This window comes from Necator americanus, chromosome V (assembly GCF_031761385.1).
Source record: "Necator americanus strain Aroian chromosome V, whole genome shotgun sequence".
Taxonomy (NCBI): Eukaryota; Metazoa; Nematoda; class Chromadorea; order Rhabditida; family Ancylostomatidae; genus Necator; species Necator americanus.
The window spans coordinates 30,298,611-30,322,798 of NC_087375.1; the positions used below are offsets into that span (position 1 = coordinate 30,298,611).

General features: G+C 38.8%; 1 protein-coding gene across 3 annotated transcripts; it reads right to left on the minus strand.

Annotated features, from left to right (window-relative positions):
* Positions 1–77: 77 nt before the first annotated feature.
* On the minus strand, positions 78–18,496 carry RB195_015683 (uncharacterized protein; the record flags this gene model as incomplete). Of its 3 annotated transcripts, none has more annotated exons than XM_064206504.1 (17): positions 78–179; positions 1,409–1,537; positions 1,592–1,708; positions 3,019–3,160; positions 3,358–3,506; positions 3,846–3,953; positions 4,009–4,085; positions 4,536–4,627; positions 4,689–4,837; positions 4,897–4,992; positions 5,049–5,166; positions 5,225–5,340; positions 5,449–5,568; positions 6,746–6,874; positions 6,953–7,024; positions 8,311–8,453; positions 11,007–11,031. In XM_064206504.1, 17 exons carry the CDS (start codon positions 11,029–11,031, stop codon positions 78–80), a joined length of 1,884 nt encoding a protein of 627 aa, XP_064062385.1. The 3 variants fall into 3 exon arrangements, with proteins under 3 accessions (XP_064062385.1, XP_064062386.1, XP_064062387.1); XM_064206506.1 differs by lacking the exon at positions 11,007–11,031 and adding an exon at positions 18,487–18,496 and having other exon boundaries at positions 127–174; XM_064206505.1 differs by having other exon boundaries at positions 127–174.
* Positions 18,497–24,188: the final 5,692 nt, after the last annotated feature.

The window sequence follows — 24,188 nt, forward strand, 5'->3', positions numbered from 1 at the left end:
TCTAGTAGAGACAGGTAGAGAGAGAGAAGCAACATAACGAACGAACGAACGAACGAGCGAGCGAACAATACATAGGTTTATAGTCGATAACGCATAACGCGTATAGATTTGAGGCATGAATGATGGTTACAGACTTCGACGGATACTCCAGAGATATGTTGAATGAACCATTTCCTTAACTGAGAACGATCACTATCAATCGACACTTAAATCTTCGTACGTATGTATGTATGTACGCCGTTTTACACACATTTTAACTTAAAAATATTCAAGCTGAAAAATGAGCGCAACACAAAATTCTCGGATTATACAGATTAAGTATGGTGGTATATCAGGTCTGTACGTTCTACCGTAATGGTTCAAGCGATTTAGTGAATAAAATTCAGCAACTTAGATTCTGGCTGTAACTATGTACCGGCTAATGGAAGCTAATCGTTGAACCGCAAAATTAATATATTAATAATAATTAAAATCTCCAGCAATTAATTCGCTAGAAAACAAAAAAAAATCGATAGAAATAGATCGAATTCGAGCAGGGAAAAAATCAAAAAAGTTAACTCTTAACGAACCAATCAAAGATTTCAACTGATATTGAAAAATTGAAACACTATGGAAAAAATTCCTCGTTTAACTCAACATTTTCTAATTCAAAAAAAAGCAGAAAATTTTCCAGCGGCAGTAATGAATTCAAATCAACGGTTAACGGATTGATGAGATTCCGGGATCAGTCTCCAGAAGAATGCAAATTGTACAATCGTAATTATTTTCAGGAAAACTTATTTTCTCCTTTTTTGGAACCGAAAAGAGTAACTAGAATAGTGTCTATGTAATGACAATTTCTGACTTCCAAACCGGAAAAATATTAAGAACTAAAAAAAATTCAATTTCCATTAACGCGCAGCCCTGATATGTATATCTGTTTGAGAGAATTGTAAAATTATGGAACACAATTTCATAGAAAAAGAAATGTGAACATAAGAAAATCATTGGGTGCACCATCTCGTTTGGGGATATATTCGGATATTTTCGGTTACTCTCTTGCACCAAAGCCACACCCACCACAAAAACAACATTTCTCGATGACGTACCCAATGTAGGAAATGTCCCGTAAATCGCCCAGTTAAGTAAGTAAGTAGAGTAAGTAATTTATTAGGTCATGCAGGGTTTTCGTTCGATATCCAGGTGAAAATTTGTTATTTCCATTTGTTGTGGTGGCGCGATTTTCGGGATACACAACTCAAAGACAGTCATACCACGTTAGGCAGCCAAGTTACAGTTGACTAGAGGACTGATATGGGAGAACTACATGAAAATTCACAGTCTGGAGCAGCACACATCAGCCAAGAGCCGCCCCCACATGCCGATGTGGACGATCAGTTGATTACAAGTCTTGGAAATGTGACACGACCTGTTGTAGACCGAGTTCTATCTTCGATTGTTCTCGAATTTCAAACTTTTTCACTTTTCCCGTCACGGTCAACGGGAACTCGTGTTCTTTCTTGAACAGGATGTAGCGTGGGATTTTGAAGTGAGCGATCTGAAATCGCGATCCGTATAGGCGATGAGAATCCGAAAAACATCAAGCACTTACCTTTCCTTTGCACCAGTTCTTGATCTGTTCTTCGGTAATCACACCGACGGCGGATTCGTGTAGTCGAATCCAGGCGCATACCGATTCACCGTATCGTTCATCAGGCACGCCAACAATCTAAGGATTCATTGCTTCTTTTTCGGGAGAATAGCGGCAGAACATACTCTTATTTTGTACATTTCCTCATTAAATTAATGATTCGGGTAAGATTGGATTAGTTTTCTCGAAACTGTGCTGTCGTCACAGAGTCACTCTTGGATTTCTAATTTTCTGCTGTGGAGTGAGCATGTAACCGGGTCAAAACGACATGAAGCACGGAAAGTTGCGTAAGCGGTTGCGCTCGAAACGGTGCGGCGGAGACAGCGGTTGGACTCGAGGTGAGATCATGGCGAACTGCGAGATGGGTGGAGGTAGCGAGGATCGTCACACGATCCGAACCGCTACGCTGCACCGTGCCGCTTCGAGCGCAGCTGTTTACGCAACTGTCTGTGCTTCATGTCGTTTTAACTGTAGTATACCTAGGTGAAGAAAAGAGTCTCAGAATTTTCCAGAATTCCGGAACTTTGTATGATTTTGTTCAGCTTGTGTTCTATTGGTAGCTGCGCTGCGAGGAAAGTGTTTGGACATTCCTAAGAACTTTTGACATGGTATGCTAGCGACAAACAATACCGAGAGGTGATGGTCGTATTGGAACGACTAAAGGAACAAGAATTATGGTCCAAGCTATACGCTTTTTAAAAAAATTCGAAAAGGAATCGAAATAGGTCGATAAGTGCAGAATCTAACAGAATCTAAAATTTCGAAAAAAAAGTTAAACCCAGGCAATGAAAGGAGGTAAAACGGTCATCTGTACATATTTGTATTATTTGTATCTATCATTATTTCATTTATCATGTATTTCATTTGTATTATATTCTATAATCAAAGGAAAACAACTTAATCTACAGTTACGTTTCGACTGTGCTCTAAGCAACGCGATACAGCGATTGGATGAGTTCGATATCGGGGACCTTCTCGAGCTTCACTAGTTCTGCAGGGAATGAGTGGAGCAAGCGAGGGTCCCACCTTGACATCCCGACCATTAGCTCGGCCGCAGCGCTTCAAGCGAGCGCAGTAGCCTACGCAACTGCTAAGAGCTTCAGGTTCGACGCGACTATAGCATCCCGAGATCACAACAAAAAAATGAAAAGACTAATTCACAAAAGTCTCTCCATGTTGTAAACGATTTTTTTTCCTGCCGGAAAATATGACGTTCTTTTTGAAATCAACAGTGAACTGTTTCGGTTCCTTTTTTTGAGAAGTTTCATAGAAAGTCAACGACATCGAAATGGCTTCATTTGTTCTTTGCGCAGTGATTTCCTTCAAATAATTCTGCTCGGAATGCGATGTTTGGAGTTGGAGGGACATATCATATCCATGGAACTCACATGTGCATCCTCAATTTTCGGATGTTTAAAGAGGAACTGTTCTACTTCGGTTGGATAGATATTTTCGCCGCCTCGAACGATCATGTCCTTCGAGCGGCCAACAATCGAGATCGTACCATTATCATGCATCACAGCGATGTCACTAAAAGCAGTAATGAGACTTCCGGAATCCAGAAACGCCAAAACATGCGAGTCTCAAACTTCCGAACGGCACAAAAGCTAAAGTTCAAAGCAAATAGAAAAAAAATTGGGCGAGTCAAGAGGCTTTGGAAAAATCTGGAAATCTCCTCGGGTGGATAGCATTTAATCGCAGCTGAACTCGACTGAAAACGAGCCTACCCCGTATGATACCACCGATCCTCGGTGATCTCCTTTTTTGTCTGCTCCTCACTATTCCAATAGCATCGCATCACGGAATAGCCGCGTACTATCACTTCACCCTTCTCACCACGAGGTAGTATTCGACCGTATTTGTCGACTATTGCAGCCTAGGAAAGAAATCCATGAGAGTTAAGGAGGAATAGCAATTATCTGTGTCGTTTTTAAGCGACTTTATCGCAATAAAAATAATTTCCAAAGAAATAGAAAATTACAAAAAGCACAATCGCAATCAAGCAGATGCGAACGGACTTTTTCTTGAGCATTACCGAGAAGGAAACGTTAAGCTTTTTCGTTAAAAAAAAGTTTCTTCGCAGTTTCTTTGTCAAAAATCTAACCCCAATCCGTGACCCTTCATCCACATTCCGTCATTATTACCTGTGGGCTAGGACCTGTTCGCGTTGATTTCGGGAAACTTTGCGAACCTCCTAAACTCATAGCTACGTTACCTCTAAATGGTCCATAATATGTCCAACGCTCTTGATCCGCTGCTCTGGTGGATCATCACGAATTGACATAAATGAGACAGGAGATGTCTCGGTAGTACCGTAGCACACCTAAATAAGGGATATGTGGTTTCAGATGACTGCTGGCCACATCCTCGTTACTGACTTGCATATCCGTCATATGCATTTCATTCACGAGACGCCGGCAAAGAGTGATCGGACATGGTGCGCCGGCAATGAATCCTGAAATCCCAAAACTGATGTTCTCAAGACATAGATCAAGTCGAACAGCTTTAGTTCTTAGTAAATGTTCGAATTTCTGGCTTTTTATGATGATTAGGGTCCGATGTTAGTGCGAATCGAATTTCGTTAGTTCATTGCCGTTACTAAAGTCCTAAAGTTTTAATTACGCCTCTTCCAAGGATTCCTGCGGGCATTGTTCGCGGATTCTCAAGAAAACTAACAAATATAGGGAGGAAATGACGACATTAAATTTTTGGGGTTTCAATAATACCTTTGCTAATTTACTTATTAACTATTTATTTACTTATTAACTACTTATTATTGTTAAGGATCACTGGTAGGATTTTCTGCGCTAAAATGTATTTTGAACTAAAATCAAGTGAACTGCCTTAAATAGCCCTAACAGTATTGATGAACTACAAAAAAAAATTAAAAATTAAACTCCTTTACCCGATCGAATACTGTCGTAGTTATATTTGTGATAATCGGGATGATTTAACATATCGATAAACATTGTTGGTGTCCCGTATAAGGCTGTACATCTAGAAATAAGAAATATAGGTCCTGAGTGCTCGAGCGGGAGATCAATAAATTGATTCGTACCCTTCCTCATCGATCGCCTGAAGAGCAGCAAGCGCTTCAAAGCTGGGCGCCGGAAATACGCAGGTTTGTAGATGAGTTAAAGCGGACAACACTCCCATTACACATCCGAAACAATGGTATAGTGGATTTGGAATGCAAATGATGGTTTTCTGGAAGAAAACGCTGCATCCCAAGATTCATCCCGAAACTTCGGCAGCTCTGCGATCACCTGTTCATGGTAACCGGCACGAATCCCTATGAAAAATGCATTATTCAGCACATTATGATGAGTAAGTGTGGCGCCTTTCGGTTGCCCGGTGGTGCCCTGAAATTGAGGAGGCGAATTTCGGACGTCGGACACCAGATCCGGATGGTACTTACGCTTGTGTACTGAATATTTATAGGATCGTCCGGCTGGATTTCACGTTCGGTTTTCGACAATTTTAATCGATCGTCTTCAGTGCCCATTTTCATCACGTCGCTGTATTTCCAAGCTCCACTGAAGTAAAATAACCATAGGAGAAGAAGTCAGCGCAAACAAGCACAGCGTAACTTACGGGTACGGTTTGTCTTCTGGATCTCCAAAAATGATCAAGTGTCGAAATACAGGGAAACACGGCGATGACACATCGCTACGGCCAGGCGGCTTTAGACCTATCTCAGGGATCACATCCTAGAAAGTTGTTCTTCTATTTTAAGGCCTTTTCTCTTGGTGATCCTAATGAAATGTATGTATCCAACACAGGATTTAGCAAACGTGCCCTATACAAGAAAAGCTGACCTTGACACTTTGGTAGTAGTTTGATCTTTTAAATCCTGGCGGTGTGATGAGAGCCCTGATATCCACTTTGCCGAGGGCAAAGCGAAGTTCCTCCGATTGATATGAGGGATTGATGTTGACCTGGAAAACTGCTGATTTGTCGGCTCAACCTCAACGTTTCGTGTACTGACTACGCTAACGTTTAATGAATTAAAGCTTAATTGTCATCTTGGCGGCAGAATGCTTGGCAATACGAAAACATTCATTCGAGAGCAATTAGACCTTCTACAAACATTTCGACTTGACCGTTTCGGGAAGATTTCCCCTTTTTTATAATGGCGTCTATAAAATCTATGCGAAGCAGTCTTAGCCGTCATACATCGAACACCTATCCCTTGTACCTATTGCTATCAAATTTCGGTGAACGACACAGCTCAATATATTGGAAATTCCAGAAAGTAATGAGGTTTTGACGCATCAGTTTTGTTTTTGAGAATTGAGAGAAAGGTAGAATTTCTTTAATTTCAACTGTTACATGAATTAGCATCTACGGTGCGATTTCATTTTTTTTCTCAGGCTTTCAAAGCCTCGTTTCAAAATTGTGGTACGAAAAATCGACAGCAAGTGAAGAACTCGATCATCCGAAATTTTGAGAAAAAAAAACTACTTTGTAAACAAGGCAAAAACTCCGAAAAAAGAGAACTACGTGGAAGCCGAAGTTGAAATTCCGTTGAAAGTTTTTTGAATAGTAGAAATACCTTAAGGTACACTTTTGCTCTCTAAATTAGTTCATTTGTGATCAGTAGAAGAGTTTTAGACTTTTTCTGTTAGTTTATTTACTTATTTATTTCGTCAACATTTCGTTGAGCCTTTCTTCTGGAGGAATTCGAAAATTGGGACTCAATGTTGTAAAGAAGGAGGTTTTGTTCTTCTGCCTAAGCATATTTTCCATTGATCTTTTTTTTCATTGAGAACCACGAAAAAGTGTCAGTCTTTTCGGAAGACTGACATTAAATCCATTTCTCTATCGTTTCATCCAAGCGATACACATCCTGTATCCTTTCCTCATGCTGTCATTCATTTTTTTTCGTCACGTCTACGCCATATTTCTCATCTCAACCAATCGTTTTCCATTTGGACCTAATTATCGAAAAAAAATCTGACGCGGTAGAGTGCAATGTTTCCCTTTCAAATATAACAACGCAATAAAAGAACATCTAAAACTGGCTGTCCTTCTTACGGATCTTAGAGATTATCGGAGGAAAAAAGCACAAAGAAAGCAACTATGCGGCTCAGCTGCACCGTAGGTCCCACTCACCAACACCATACCACCCAATGCGGTGGCGAATTGTGCGGTCACCCATTCGTAGGTGTTCGGTCCCCATATACCGACACGATCACCTTTTTCCACTCCGAGATGTATTAAACCACAAGCGAGGCGTTCAGCCTGAAAAAGCAAAATTTTCAGGATCTGATACAGTTTCTAAAAGTGATTCGAAAACAAACATGCTCCATTTACACTTACGTCCTTTAATAGCTGATGATATGTGCGGCGAATGTTCTCCCGCTTGAAGATCACAAACTCCTTGTTTGGGGTCTGAAAAGGGAGGATATTCAGGTACAGCGTGACCTCTGGTCGATATCCTTGAAGTGTGCAGAAGATTCTTAGCAAAAAAATCCTTCAATTTGTCTTTCGGTTAGTTTTGCTGCAGTTTAGTTGGAGAATAGCGGTAGATCGAGTAGAGGGCAGTAACACAAAGATTTCAAAAATAACAATGAATAGGATTCTGTGTCATTTCGTAAAAAAATCAAACAAGTGCTAAGTTCCAGCCGAGAAGAATGCTAAGTTAAAGGCATCACCCCACGAATCTGAGGTTTTACGGATTTCACGTAGAGTATTCGTATACGGGATCGTAGATTATGGAGAGGGGGGTGATTCCGTCCATTTCTTCCTAATTGCCGTAAAAAACGGCCCGGAAGATGCGGCGCCTGCACAAGGCTGGCGCGCTCCAATCGAACTCCTTGTAGAAAATAGCACGCCGGAACGCCCGAAGCCGTATCTCCCTTGCCGTTTTTTACGGCAATTGGGAAAAAATGTACGGAATCACCCCTCTCTCCATAATCTACGATCCCGTATACGAATACTCCACCTGAAATCCGTACCACCTCAGATTCGTGGGGTGATGCCTTTAATATTTTTGCGGATAACAGGAGCAAACATCAACGAGCACATCAAAATTTTACGATTGTGCTACATTCCTGGACCTATACAATTCTTTTTCAAGGAGTTTTGTAGTGTACCATTTGGTCATCTTATAAAAGTGAACCAATCGTAGGTGAACTACAGTTTCTATCCTGTAATTATACTATCTATATTCATACCCAAAATCCAGTTAGAAACGGATCACTCCAAGTTAATGTGATTTTTTCTTTTTTCGCTCTTACAAGACCCGTTGAGTAAACAGGGCTCAGCCGCTGTGGTGTGGTTATCACGACCATTTGATCGCGCCATCTCAGTGATGGCGACATATGTAATTTAATGGAAACGTAGATTTTTTTCCTTTCTTGGATCCTAGAATATTGACATCTACTGATCCAATAAAAAAACACCTTGCTTATACTTTGATAACTCCATAGCTCCTGGATGCCTAACTTTATTTCCTAAGTCAGATAGTAAGATAGGGTTGAGTGCTAAAGTACCTAGGTTGGAAGCGTACACGGGACTGATCCCTGCTCCTCCAGTTCTATGTTTTCTGTCTTTTCACAATGTATTCACTGTATTTTGTATTTTTTTTCATTGTCACATCCTTTTTAGCACGTCATTTAGTGTAATTAAAAAATAAATAAAACTAAGAACTCCTCTCTCTGGAGTCTGGAATATACCTGATCCACGGCACTGCGTAGGCGATCGCCGACTGTCTCGAACAACAACGGTATCTGAGAGCAGCCATGCACGTAACTTTTACGGCTCGGCTGTGCCATCGCATGCGCAGACAGCGCCGCCTCTTCCAACGATATCGGCTCTTCTGTAATTGCGGACTTTGGCAGACGGACCTCGTTAATTCTCGTGCGGTTCCCCGTTTCTTTCGTAAATAATTAAACCAATTCAAAATGCAAATAGAATAAAAAAAGTTGTCCAACGAAAAACGAAAGGCAGCTGGATTTGTAAGGATTTCGTAGCCTAAGATTCCCATATTTACTACTATATCTATAACAACTGATGGTTCTTAGCTTCATTGATCATTGATCCAGTGGAAAACTTCGAGAAGCTCACTATTATTTCAATTTTTTTCGTGGCTATTGTGGTCATGGATTAGATGCGAGTGTTTGCAATTGGAGTAGGAACAAGTTTTTTTTTATTTCGCTCCTGAACACAGTTCACTTCAGATCGTACAAAGTTTAATTTAACGTAAGGTCAGCGAGAGGTGCGCTTGCAAATGCGATCGTTGCATCGTTGCCATGCTGCTGGTATTTCCGTTTTTATGTTTTTTTTTCAAATTTCTAAGATTATAAAGGACAAAGTAAAGTGTCTGGCGTCAATCCGCTTGGGACCAGCGCCACCACGTTCAGTTCAATTCAGAATCGTTGGTTCACGAACATGTAACTGGCCTATACACTGACTTGCGGTGGCTAGCAGATGTCTGGTACCAATTTATCGATCCCGGAGGGATGAAATGCTTGGTGAGCACTACGGCGGATTCGAACCTCCGATCGATCGTGCAGGCAGCGGAACCTCTAACCGCTACACCACGCCCGTCCCCGCATAAGCTTATAAATCAGAAAAAGAGACCTAGAGTTAATTCAGTTATGGTGCCATGAAACTAAATTAGCTAGCTTCACGGACACTGATGGTTCATAGATTATCGATTGATAGAGTAGTGGTTTCAGAAAAAGCAGAATTACATAATCATTAGACAATGAATTTTGTTGATCGGTTAATAATCAACCTTAACTAATTTTCAGCGATAACATAGCGGCGAACTTTTTCTCCAGGATATATTCCATGAAACTTTTATCTATGAAATATTGGCATCAATGCGGATAACAAGCTTGTGAACAACGATAACGATAAGGGATAATGCTAATAATTTAAAAAGATGTGAAGCAACCGTAACGTACATCCGTCTACGAGTTATGTATTGACAGAGGGATCTCCGTTCCGTTAGGACGTTAAACCAGAGAGTAAAATCGGAAAGGAGAAGTAACTATGAGCTATGGAACTATTTGGTCGTATGAGGTGTCCAAACTCAGCGGAATTTCAAATTATTTCAAAGAAAAAAAAACATTAAGGATATTATGGAATTGCTAGTAAACATGATCCTTGAAATCCCATTTGACACTTTTTTTGCGAAATGCCAAAATTATGTGCACTTATTTCATGATAATATTTCGTCAGCAAGTAATTCTAATTAAAATTTAGTATATTCCTCCTCTGGATCGTAAGCACGTCGTAATGGAAACTTTTTACGATTATTTTTTTACAGGAGCACTGTCCAACACAATTGTTTCTATAATATAAATACTGGTTACCGAAATTATTAAATTCATTACCAAAATCTTCTCTTGGAGTGATGTTGGGGTCTGTGATTCTCAGAAAGTCCAATTGTAGGGCAGATATAAATAGAAAGGTGGTGAAAGATATAAATATGTTATTCCATAAAATCTAGCACTTTTTTGCCGTGGAATTCTCAACAGGATTTTCTTTCGATCATTTTCTCACCATTCACTGAGACGATAAAACAGACAAGATGAGACGAAATAAAATCCGAAAATCCGAAAATAAAGTAACGGGAACGATTGATAAATTGGTGCCAGACTCGTCGTGGAGGAAAGAATCACTGACTTCATCACCTTTTTTTATTTTCAATAATTTCCCAGATCATAATTTTTCAAGAAAAATACTTTTTTTCCAATGGATCGAATTATTTTTCACGAAAAATCTGCAGCATGCAGACCACTGTTTCTAATAATTAGATTATCTTTATTATTTTCACTTCGATTTGATTGATATCACAAAGAATCGTTGTAACAACACGTCTGGAAAATCCACTTGTCTTCGCCCATGTAAGACAATGAGATTTTTTCCTTACTATAAAGAGTAAGAGAAGTTTTATGGTACGTAGTGTACCATTACACAGTGTTCAATTTCGCGGTTTCATCCGAAAAAGTGCACCAAGTGTCTCCGGAGCGCAAAAGAAGAGCCGCTACGAGAGTGGGCTTCTGCGTAACGTCGTCGTAGAAGACCCGCGTGAATACCCTTCGAGTAGTAGCTCAGTTTTTCAAATTACGGTATCGAAATGAACGAAAAGTATATTAGGACGATTCGGAGTGGGATTTTGGACAACCGTTGGAAAGCAGATGTTTAAAAAATAGGTTCGCTTGTTTATTAGAAAGTGGAAGCATTTCCTTTCCTTTAAAGAAGTCTTAAGAAGCAGGACGTGGGCTGCAGTGAGGCGATGCTCGAAGAAAAAAACCGTAGTTAACTGGATCTAAGGAAGAAAAACAATTTCAAGCACTAGTTTATGGTCCAATCATAGGAAATAGAAAAAACAATGAAAGAACAAGCTTACAAAACGAACCGTCGATGATAGAAATCCCGCTCATCTGGATGCAGAGTCCACAATCGGTTCTACCGCAGCACACTCCACTTACTCCGGGAATAGAGTCAAGAAAAAGGTGCCAGGGGACTTAAATTTATAGCCGACGCGTGTTTTACACGCAATGATGTACTTCGATCGACACACACACACACACACACTCACACCAACAATGGTGTGATAGATGAATAAGCAGAAATTTCTGATAACACGGTACTGTAGCTGAACGATAGACAGCGATCTGCGGAATGCCGGTCTCTGGCAACGCGAAACCATGCTTAACTTATAGAAAAGATTTTTATGATGTAGCTGAGGGATTTTTTTCAGCAAATCTTTTTTTTTAATTATCGCATACTGCAGCCAAACAGTTCGGTTCTCATCTCCAGTTTAGAAAATAGTGAAGTCTCAATGGTTTAGCCTTTTTTTTCTTTTTTCTTTTTCTCGTTCTTTTTTCCCTATTTCCCCATACCTTTTTATATCTAATTCTTTTCAAATGTATTTTTTTATAAAAATCTCAACCATTTCTGCAGTGAAATGACTTCGGAAAAAATAAGGAGTAAGAAAGGGAGAAAAAGAAAAAGTTAGCGAAAAAAACAGTATCACTCAGTACTTTTCGTCACCACGAGGAGAAGACTGTCAATAACGTTCAGAAAAATATACAAATAAACAAAAAATAAGGGCATGCTGCAATGCGTGAATTTTTTTGTGAAAAATCTCGCCTCGATTTGATGTATAAACCTGATAGGGGTAGTGCGGATTAACAAAATTTTTATTTGAAATTATTTCAATTTTTTTTGTGCTTGCTACCAGATCTTTCATTATTTTCATTCTGTTTTTTTTTCGCAACGATTTTTTCTTCTTCTTTTAATCCTTCGTCCAAAGTGATTCGAGTCTTATCATTCATTCGTTATCTCATTGGAAAATTTCATAAATTTGCAAATTGATAAAAATTTTCATGGAAACTCAACCGTGAAAAAATTAGTAGCCGAAAGATATGGATGGAGAGGAGCTTGGATGATTTTATGCGCAGAAAAATAAATCTCGGTCTCAGATGCAGCTCCAAACAAATAAGAAACCAGTAATATAAAAATATCTGGGCTCCAACCGCTTCAAGATTACAAAAATTTAAAAAAAAATAAAACTCTTACAAAAACCTACATGGCTATTTGCAGGATGTATTAAAAGGATTAAAAGGAATGCGTAAAACTCCACACATCTGAAGTCCTCTTAAAAAGTTCACCGATGAATTTTTTCGTCTATTTTTCAAAAAATCAGTATTATCAACTTTTTTAAGTGCTGCACTCGGATTCATCTGAATCCACGGAATGATCAGATCAAAGAAATTTTTGCGTTCTGCATATCCCGACGCTCGATGATCTGCCTTCTAACGTCTGGTTCACCCGTGATCTACTCTCTAATTGTTCCAGCATTTTTTCTTTGAATTTTTTATTACATTAACATTTTTGGGTCTCAAAGAAAAATTCTCCACGGAACACCTTGTATTTGAAAAATGTTATCATAGGAAATATTGGATAATTTTTTTTACATGGGGTCCTTTGCTGGCTGATGCGCGAGAAATGGAATTTATATTTGTAGATAATTCAGAATAATAATATGTATTAGTATATATTGGTAGCTATTTGCTGGAATGCCGCCCTCTGGCAACGCGAAAATGTGCTCAAGTTTTTAATTTGTTATATATTTTAATAATATAGTATTAAAATTAAAAATAATTTAAATTGATAAAATAAACTAAACATTCACACACGAATTTAAAAATCCATACAAAGAGAACTCGTGTAAATATAATATTATGTATAGCATATAGATAAAAATTCAGAAAAAAAAAGGAATAGGATATGTTGCCCGATCCTAGACACCATACAACCGTTGCTCTCCTTTCCAATTTCCATGACTACAAGAAAGCCCGAAAATCGACATCAATTCATTTGTTTTTCGTTTTTTTTCCTTCAACGATTGTCAAAAATCTCTGATTTATTGCATCATTTACAATGAATCGTCTGCAATTTCCTGCTAATCGCAAGCGTTTCCCGCGCAAGGTGAACGGGTGGTAAAAGTAGCGACGACAAGTTCCATTCCCCGACGCTGATCAACGACCAACTGAAAACCGTGAAGGCGCAGGATTCCCCCAACAAACACAGCACACACTGTGTTCAAGGTTTCAGTTTATCGTCGCTCGCCGCCGTTTCTTCGTTCGTTGAATCTGGTGTGAAATTTTTGGTGGTGTGTTCATGTCGCCTCATTTCTTGACCATTAACCAGGAAGCGATAAGGAAGTGGACGTTTATCAACAACGACGGATCCGGGCACACAGACAACAAACATAACCAAAGTTTTTTCTTCCCCGAATCGTTCAGGCGGGAGGCGGGGGGTGGGGGGAACAAGCATTTTTCATCGCTATTTCGATGACGTGGGCAGATCGGTGTTGATCACCCGATTTTCGAAGAATTTCTACAAAAAATTGTATAAAAAAAAGTGATACTATTTGAAGGACTGAAAGAGAACGTCGTTTCAGGGAGATAACACTCGCAAAGCGGTTATCAGCGATATTTGTTTGCAAAATACGTGCTCCGAATTGTAAATTATCAGAGTTCGACCTTTTCTGGCAAATTTCTCCTCCATAATTCTTCAAATTCTCTAGTCCAATTTGTTGTATCCTTCTTAAATCGAGGTTTTTCTTCGAAGCAGTAGAAAACTGTCAGAGAGTCCACATTTCTACTTTTTCTCCTTCGAAATTACCACATTAACACATTGAATCATCCGACAGCTCCCCCCTCGGACTGATCGTCCACAAATAATTTAAAAATTGGCTATTAGGAATGAATGAGATAAATTTTTCAGGGAACCCACGTGTTTTCACATATTTTGGCAATTAAACAAAATTCTTTATCGGTTCTCTTCCCCCGAAGCGTCTGGAAAAGAAACATTCTCTCTCTGAACTTCTTTTTTTCTCTCTCTCTGAGTCTCTGAATTTTTCTGGAAGTCCTTACTCGTATCAAATAGACAATAGAGAATAGGGTCCTCTCCTGGGTCTACTAACACTTAAAACGCTAACGCTAAGCTCTAACGTTGGACGGCGTACTGTATCTAGGGAGAGAATAAGAAGAAAAGAGCTCTCATTACTCATTATGGCACAACAAAGCTACATTAATGACATTACTAACGTAATTGTATCCTGAAATTATTTCCATGAAATCGTAAATAGTAGAAAATAGTTAGTAAACTGAGGAAACCCTAACAAATAATTTGAACCAGGTTTCTATCATGCGGTTTCCGTGTTTTTCTGTCCTGTATCCGAAATCAAATTTATGCGAGTAAAACTAAGAGCATGGAGTCGGACATGTTTCTGGAACTGTTCCGTACAAGCAAAATACTAGTAGCAAATGTGGCGCAAAAGAAAGGAATTTCTGTAAACTCCTCATTTTCTTCTCGATCTACGAAAAAAATAATTTCTTTATACTGGTAAAATCATAGAATAAGTTTATAAATAAGGCTGACGATAACGTCATTAGGAAGATGATCCCAAAAAGACTAAGGAACATCGCGCATTATGGGAGAAATCGAATAGTTCGAGGAGCCCTTGGGAAGAAATAAAAGGTAAAATGTAGTTGGGCAGGAGGGACCACAGTGGCCCCTTATTCCTCGAGGTAAATAATTAAATCAATCGGGGGCCATAAGACCTAACGATTAGTCTTAGAGGATCTATGACATGTAAGCTAAAGTTACTAAGAGAAAAAAAAGTAAGATAGATCGTCTACATTTTTCCTGAAATAAATAGTCAAGGAATAGCTTTTGATTCATTGATGAAAAATTTCTAAAACACCTCCAAAGCACCTCCGATATGGATCTGAGCGAAAATTTCCTGAAATATGTGTGTCGATAAAGAAGTTGATATAGTCACCTCAAGACCATGGCACAGCCATGCCATCCCTCATCGTAGCCGTCGATAGGGTTGTACTGTAGGGACTACACTGACGTAAAAATTGCACTGGTGCATGAATTTCGATCGCACATGCATACAAAGAGTGCGTTGAATCGCTGGCGGGGAAAACATCGGAGGAAAGCGAATGAGGTGGCCCTTGGCACGGATGGTCCCAGCGCGAAGAGTTCGGATGGTCATCACGTAGGTGTAATCCCTTGCTTCGCCCATTGGTGTTCATTTTTGATCTTCGGCTCACGTGCAAAGTGTGTTTTCGTGTGAGAAATTTAGCGAACAGGTCGCGCAGAGAAACTTCGCCGGCTATCGCTGTGCAAGTTTTTCGTCGTGCATTCGTTCGATCAACGGACACCGCCGCTGCAGTCAGTGAACTATCTGGGAGCGAGCCAAATACGTCGTTTTTATTTGTGGGCTTTCCACCTACCGTATCACACAAAACAACTGTATCGCATCTTCCAATCATCACAACAGGCTCGTGACCTCCTGTTGTTTCAGATCTGGTTAGGAATTTCTCCAGGAACGCTCCAAAGACTAAGGACGAGGTAGCGTAAGAAAAACGGAGAAGCTCACGGGTTCAACATGGAATAAGGAAGGAAGGAATAGGAGAAATAAGAGAATACGCAAAGAAAAAATAAAATGGCAAGGAAAAAAAAAACTACTTTCTTTGGCCAATTAAGGATCGGTGTGCTTAGAAGTGAACTGTTCCTAGATTAGCAGTAATCTGGCAAGAACATTTCTTGTCGCGGTCACGAGCCAACTTATACCGTAACCTTTCTGTTGAGTTCGGAGTTTATTTCGCAATGGTAGAGGATATAGAGTTGTTGACGAAATCCAGAAATCAGCTAAGGATTGTAACGCTGCTAGGAAACGTCCATACACATCTGATGGAAGGTAGAACAAGAAAATTCCTACGGAAATGTTGCATCAAGTAAGCCGCCTTTGTACGCCTTCCCAGAAAAAAGAAAACATCTCCGGAAAGAATCTCGTAAACAGCACTCAACAAGCCTCGAACAAACGTAATTTGGAGGATCCAGATGCGATTGTCTTCACGTCTCTCTTCGTAGGTGTATTCCTAATCCGATTGTCACTCGCTTGAGGAGGTGCGGGTTAGCCGATGGCGGCGGTTCCAACCGCCCACGTCTTCCATTCGGTGAAATGACACGCGGGTCATCGTATGAAGTTAGTCATCGTTAATCTAATGATGGATCCACACAAAGTAGATCGAAATCAAAATCAAAAAATTATGCAAAAACCAGAATTCTTCCATAATTTGTTAGTTCTTTCTTGATTTCTTCTAGACGAGCTTAATAAATCCATAATTGGAAGCAGAAAATGTAGCAGTGGTAGTGAAAGGCAAATTATCTCAGAAAACAGCAGAAAATACATGCATGTAGGAACTTTCTGGAATTACTTTTTCCAGGAATACTGTTGTTTGTAAAAATAACACATTTGTTTGTATTATACGCAGCACAATCCATCCCTGAAAAAGACCAATCCCCAATTTTTGAGCTCATCCAATCACATAGGCCAGCTTTTGAGTGATATTCTTCCATCAAATACATTAAGAATAAGAGGTTTACCAGGAAATCTACAAGGAATCAAGGTCCCACATTAATTTAGCTCATTGGAAATACTCTCCCAGGCCATGACCTACTCACAATGGTTGCACCTATATGAGGAAAAACGTCTATTTCTCCTCCCGAAATTGATACCTCAGCCGTCAATTGAAGGTGGCGCCGCTGTGACGCGTTTACTTTAAGGTTCAAATTGCACTATTAACCTAAGAAACCTTGTCGTATTGCGAAAAAAAAATTAAAAAAATATTTCTGTGCAAAAAAAAAATCACCTTCCTCTCATATTTTCTCCAACAAAACTTTCAAAAATGATAGGTAAAAATCAAAAAAAAATTAACAAAATATGAAGAGGATTTAATGCACGGGAGGTACTCCGCATGCGCTTCTAGGCGCGTAATTTTGAGACGTTAGCAAAGTTTGGAGTAGGAAGATGGGCTTCTTCAAATTTTAGGTCATAGTGGCTTAAAATTTCAGAAAATTTGAATAATTTGAAGAAGGAACGTTATTCTTCTCCGGTATTATCCGCTATTGGCAGGGACATCAAGGTCCTACGGGGAAATACGTACGTACGGTTCAATGTAAATGAACTTAGAGAAAAAATAAAACATAAAAAATAGACCAAAAGTCCCTATCCGAACATTTCTGTTGAACAGAAGAGACCATCTGCTCACTGTGGCGATGGTTCTGTTTTCGAATCGTTAATGCGATCGGCCTTGGATTAGTGCAAACGGAGGAGAAGTAGAGGTTAAATCAGACCGCAGGGAATCCTCGCGGAAATATCGCTCCGCTCACTTCATCAAAGCACCTACTACTACGTGTTTATGTCCGCCGCTGCACTACGCATTTTCTGCAAATGCAGACTTCCCCCCCACGAACGTAGTATCAGGTCGCTGACTTTTCTTGGATGGGAAGATGCCAATGAAACTGCAAGCAATACGACAGAAATAAAAACCGGCTCCTTATCAGAATCATTTCCTGGCGCGATCGTGGCGCTGTCTGTCTGAAGGTGGACTGTTCGAGGACGTGCCGATATGGAACTCGGGAATGTTCGCGGCTCCGAACATGCCACGGATGCACTCTTCGGACACCATCGCGAAATATGAACGGGACATCAGAAGGTACACAACGATCAAATGTCTCTGTTGCAATATTAATGAGTGTTTTGAAGTGTGTAGATAAAAACTAGAAATTACACGGGGGAATTTCCCCACACATTTTTTAAAAGAAACTCTATTCAGTATTGATCCAAGCAAGGATCCAAGGATTTGTGCAGATGTGACGTAATAAAAAGGAAGAAATGTGAAAGGGTGTTCAGAAAGACATGCAATTTTCTACGTTTCCCTCCATTTCTTGCAGTAACCATAGTTTCTTTATCCAAAAATTAGGCTTAGAAAAGTTTACGAATTCAGAATATTCCGAATTTTGAACGCTTCTCACGACTGTACGGAGCATGTCAGAAATGTTGGAAAACTTTTCCCACCTACATGTTCAGTGAAATTCGTCTAGAAAACTTTGAAAATTTAATAATTTAGAGATGGTCAAATAATAATAGTTAAGAAATTTAAACAATTTAAACTTCTCATATGTCTCCTAGTAATTTGTTCACTCATTTACAAATTTGCTACATCTAAAACGTGGCAGAAAACAGAAAAAAATCCCAGAAAAGAAAACTTATGCTTTATTGGGATTTTCATTGATCTTGATCAGAATCTCGGAATCATTCTACAAAAATGTCAACGTAACCAGAAATAAATCTTACGTCCTCGGTCAATTTCTAATGAACAGAAGAAAAGATGGTCGAAAATACAATGTAAATATAATAGAAAATTTATGAGAATCAACAGAAAACATACATCAACAGAATTATACAGTAGATCGGAAGCGATTTTTCCACTATTAAATCTGTTGACAATCAAGAAAAAAACACTTACCGAAAAGCATTCGTTCAAGGAAATGGCGCCGATGCTACCACGGCTGCACAAAATCGACTATACCTGAAAATAGCAGCTTATTAAATGGATTATTCTAGGAGAAACGAAAAAAAAAGTTATCAGTAAATGTCATTTCATTTAGCTGTCAATTCTGATGAGCACAATATAGAATAGAAATCGTGAAGAAAATGGCAGATAGACTGACAGACGTTCGCATGGACGGGTGGGTAGTCATGGAATCGTTTGGATCAATTTGTTGAAAATGAAATGAGAAGGAGAAATGACATGGCAAGGTCGTAGAAGAAGTGATCGCGACGAGGAACGAAAAAAAAACCTCCACCATCTTTTACATCGAGATCGGGAAAATGAAACTTTGATCGCCTGGATAAAGATCAGAAATCGACAGGAATCATATGAATGGAAAAAAGAAAATTAAGAAAATTTGCAGGAATATGAAAAAAGAAGTTTTTCAGTGAAATCACAGATCACTTCATACTTTTTATGGTAGACAAACGCAGTGCACTTCACGAAGAAGGGAGTAGAAATGAAACCGCGCAGAAACCTGCAACAAGTCCCGCCCACGGGATTACCAGCGCTGTTATTGGACAGCTGATAGACCCTAGCACGAGGTTCGAATATATTATTAGTCGACAGTAATCCATGCTAAGAAAGAGGCCATGTAATTCAGCGAGGACCACAAACACTAGGAATAAGCCACAATAAGCCACACCCCTTCAGAGCTAGCCTTTTATTGAAGATGAATGAACACGTCATCACCGACAATTTGCCCTTATTAAGGGCGTTCCTCAAAATGGGCGTGGCTTCAGTGGGAGCATTCAATTAGAGTGTGGGTTTACATAGAGAAACAGCTGTTTTGGAATTTTCTCTGAGTTATACCAGTGGACCACAACAATTGTCAAGGAATTAAGCAAGTAAAGTTCAAATAAATAAATAAAATATATTGGAGAATAGTAGTTTAGCTTAGTTAGTTGAGCAATTAAGCAGTTGAGTGAACAATCAAGCTATGAAATTATTAGTAAAAAAATTATACGGTATTCCCTTAAACACAGCAACGCATATGTTAGGTGAAATATTTGAAAAAAAAAACCGTATTTCATTATTTACTTAGGCGTGGGCCGACATTTGTCTGCCCGGGATCGCATCCGTCTAATAATATGCCCAAAAAAATTCTTGCAGTTTTTCAGGATCTGAGTATCAGTAAGTTTTGGTCAAAAATTCAAAATAATGAAAATTTCTGTTTCAGGCTGTTGAAAGTTTGAAATCGAAAAGACGAAAGGAGTGCTGAATTTTTCCTAACGCAACTTTATGTTTATTTTTGTGGAAGTTTAAAAATCAATGGGACGACACGATACGAATAAATTTCCTCAAAAATTTGGCAAAAGCTTTCAGAAATGTTAATATCACCCTAAGTTGGTTAAGTACGTCTGAGTAATTTACAAAAATTAAAAACAAGTTTAGCAAGAAAGAATATGTCGAGTACCGTCAGCTACCGTGGTTTGATCGCTTTGATGAACGATTAACGGATTAGTGAGGTTCTTGAGGCGTAACTCAAAAATCGATAATCGATCGGAAAGATAAGTTCTGATAACTCTGGTGCTCCGCGCGATTAGCAATTTGAAATAATATTATCTTCATCATAGCACAAAATAATTGATTAATAATGCAAATTTATTAATGGTGAGAAAAACTAACTGTTAGTGAATTAATGTGCTGGTAAAAGTAAACCAATAACGGTTAAATTAAGGACCCAAAAACTAGACAGAACGACATTTCATGCGTTATTAAGGATCACCTTATAATTTCTGTGATAAGAGGCTTTATCCATGATATCGAAGCTTAAGTACAAGGTTTTACAGTGTCATTCAGATAATTCCCACAAATTGAAAAATAAACAAGAAGTCCTTATTTGTTTACTTCAAGAAGTTATTTTTTTTTCAATGGGAGGTTCTTTTCCTTAGTGTTGGAGTAAAATCCTAGAAGGTGTAATGTTTACGTAAATTTAAATGCGTTATGACACCGTTAACATAAGCATTAAAAAATTACATTGAAAAATCCCAAAAAATTAATGTTTACGAGAATTCTAGCGTCTAAAAACCTCAAAATAAAGATTAAGACACAGAAATAACCATTGCCATGTGTACGCTAGCAGAAACTGAGGAGAAATTTGTCCGGAATGAGTACGACGTGAAGTTCATCACAGAACCCTACAATCGTAGTGTGATGTATTCAGGATGAGATTGAATTCACAGCCGAATAACCACGACGACGAAACGATTCACGCTTCAGACGTGCTGAGGCATCTGAAGCGAACGTGAATAGGCGGCGAGAGTCAACAAATCAACGCTCCGCCCTCCACCGCCGCCGTCGCCGCTGCTGGCGGCTGACGCTGTCTCCGATGGACGGTGGCGAAGCGAAAAAACGAGCCCCAGTCTCATGCTACTACGATTCCGTAGCGATTCGAGGATTCCACGAGGATAGCCACGAAAAATCTCCTTAAGAAATGTTTTTAAAAAACCCCTAAATTTCTTTTTTTCTTCATGAAAAACCCATCATAAGTACAAGATAGTCGCTTATGCAAAGAAATCCACTGCACCGCCCCGGGATTTCTTAAGTGCAGCGAGAATTTTCGTTGTTTTTGCTGTGTTTGAAAGCAGCACTCCCCAAAGTTGATGATCTCATTGGGATCTGTCCACGAAAATTTAGGGAGAAGTTCAGATCACAAGTACGAGCGCGGTGGTGCATCACTAGGTGTCTCGTAAGAACTTTCGATCACCAAGACCACCAAGAGTTCTCATCCCGTTTGAAAAAAAAATTAATATGAATTGACGTAGCGTCTATACTCGAGATCTACACTGTTGACCTCATTTTTTCGTCCTGACATCTTTAATTTCGCGGTATTCTGCTTCTAAGGAATGGTGCATGGACGACGGATGGATCTGCACCACTAGGAGAAGCGATTAAGGGCTAAGTTTTGAGAAATGGCAACGAAAATGTCAAAATTCCGCTACAAATTTGGGAATTGAATGACTCAAGGGCACATAGAGAACTCAATTTCCCCAACGAGACAACTCCTTACAATTCTACATATGGTGAAATGAAACCAACCCTTCACGGTGAAGTACTGTTGAGATTAATGAGAAAACAACTCTTCATAACGAGATCACATGTCAAAAAAATACACTTTAGGATACAAGCATTACAAGATTTTATTTTGTCACATCCTGAGTGTCAAGAGTTGTATCGTTTGATTTATTGATACCGCAGGTGATTTCGATTATCAGATGAGAAGGAATGTTGCGTAATTTTGTTACCATTCTTAAAGAATTCAACTCGAATCTTGACTGCAGCTAGAAAGTTTCCGAGAAATTCAACAAATTCCGGAAAATTTTTCTTTAAAAGTGAAGAATGATGAGTGGATGATTCAAGAGCATTGATTTGAGAAAAGAAAAGTTTGAAAATTTTCAGAGGGTTGGGTCATAGGAATAAGAAGAAGTCCAGGAAAGGTTGATATTACTGTGATACAACGAACGATAGGACAAGAAAACGCGTCACCAGAGCATTGACGGACATTTTCCTGAAATCAGCAATACATCGTCAGTTCTGCGAATATTTGTTAGTGGCATGTTTACCTTATTTTTGTTTATTTTCGTTAATGGAAAATTTAATAAGGATTTCTATTAGTCACATAGAACCAATAGATAGGTTTTTTAATCGTTTTAATCTTAAAAACTTCTCATCGAAATTAAGTAGAAAAATTGTTTTTCAGGATGAAATTTTTCTGTTGCAATCAGCTAAGAACCCAAGATTTTACGCTCGTACTCTATTAGTTATGGTGAGAAAAAGAACCTTATGTTTATTTCACCTGAGATAAAATTCTTCCCGAAAAAAATATTGTACCAGTCTGTGTTCCTGGGCAATTTCTCTCCGACCGTAACAAAAAATTGATTAAAGCATACCACGAATTCGAGGTGGGGCGGGAATCAGCGAGAAAAGCTAAAGATGGGATTGAAGATTGCGTGATCCGGGATGGTTTCGCTCATTTCTCCTTAATCTTCGTAGAAAAAAAAACTAGCGTGAAAGACACCGTTTTTTACGACGATCTTTGTTGCATTGCGCCACTTTTGGCGCATTTATTTGCGAGCGTTCGAAAGCTAGTGAAATCCAGCTCAACCGCCTATTCAAGGAAAATCATTGAACAGTCAGCTGAGAGAAGCGAAGCGTGTACGAGATGAACATCGTAGGAACAAACGTCACGTTCCCACGCCGTTTTTTTTTAAACGACACAGCTATGTATGTAACTCTTCTGCTTTGGAGGTATGGTTGAATTCTTTTCGCGTTAAGTTGTCATTTGCTCGCAGTTAATTTAATTTTAACTCTAGGAAAGAATTAATTCATGCTAAAGATTAAAGATTCATTTTTGTTTATTCCATTTATTTATTTTCTATTTCGTTGTGTTGAAATAAACGACACGGTAAATAAGAAAAGTTTTCGCCAAAAACAATTTGCACCGACAGTACATCCTCATTTTACTCTGATAGCAGTATTGTTCATTAATTTGGTTCGCAAATTTCTTCTGAATGCGTTTTTCATTAAAAAAAAAAACTAAAAACATAAAAACGAACTAAATAGAAATACCTTCGCTGCAAAAATGTCAACAGGGAAAAGAAGAATGAAATAGGCAGCATCATATGTCATTATATACCAAGTGATCCCACTGAGATCAGTGTTAAGCAAAGAAAAAAACAGTGAATAGGTAAAGTTTATTTATTTATTTATTTGTTTACTTATTTATTTATTCACAAACGCTAACGGTGCACCAAGTACGGAAACCATATTTTGTCTGAATCAAATCAAGAACAAAGTAAAAAAAAAAACCAAAAAATGTGTACCCAATTTTTTGGCAATAGAAAACTGGCGTAGTCCTTTTGGGGGCAAGCAGAGAGGTCGTTCACCTCACATATTATTGCAAAAACTATATAATTTTTAAGAAAAAGAAAGAAAAGCCATATATTACGGTACGTAGATATCATACAATAATTACAGTAAAACAGCAATAACTTTTGTCACTTGCTCTTCTCAATGTACTTCTTCAATAATTTTTTTTAACTGCATGACTGGTATCTCTGTAACTTTACATCTGGGTTATTTCGAATATTCGATCATCGAAATGATGATTCGACATTCGATTGAAACCGGGGTCGACTCTTGCCGTGGCATAATATATGGAATATTCAGTTATCTAATCATTTATATATGCCTTGAAGAACATCAGAGGAGGAAAACGCCATTTAAAAATTGGAAAAATGAAATTAAAGACAAAATAAAGGTTTAAGGAAAAATTTGAAGGGGTTACAGGTTGGCTTGAATGGGTTACGTTCAGCCGGTTTGCGTTGATACTGTTTCGTTGTCTAAATTTTAAATCCACTGAGAGTTGGTGAATAAACTTTTAAAAAGGACCCAATAAATAATCGTTTGTTTGAAGAAATGGATGAACGAATGAACGGATGAGTGAATGATGGATGAATGGACAAATCAATCAATGGGAAAGATATTGATTAGAGCCGTATTGTTTCGAAGAAACGGGAAAATATGAAGGGAAAAAAGAGCAGTGGTGTTTCGAAGAAAAGAGAAAATATGAAATATAAATACAACAGAAATGGATGGGTTCGGGGAAAAAAACA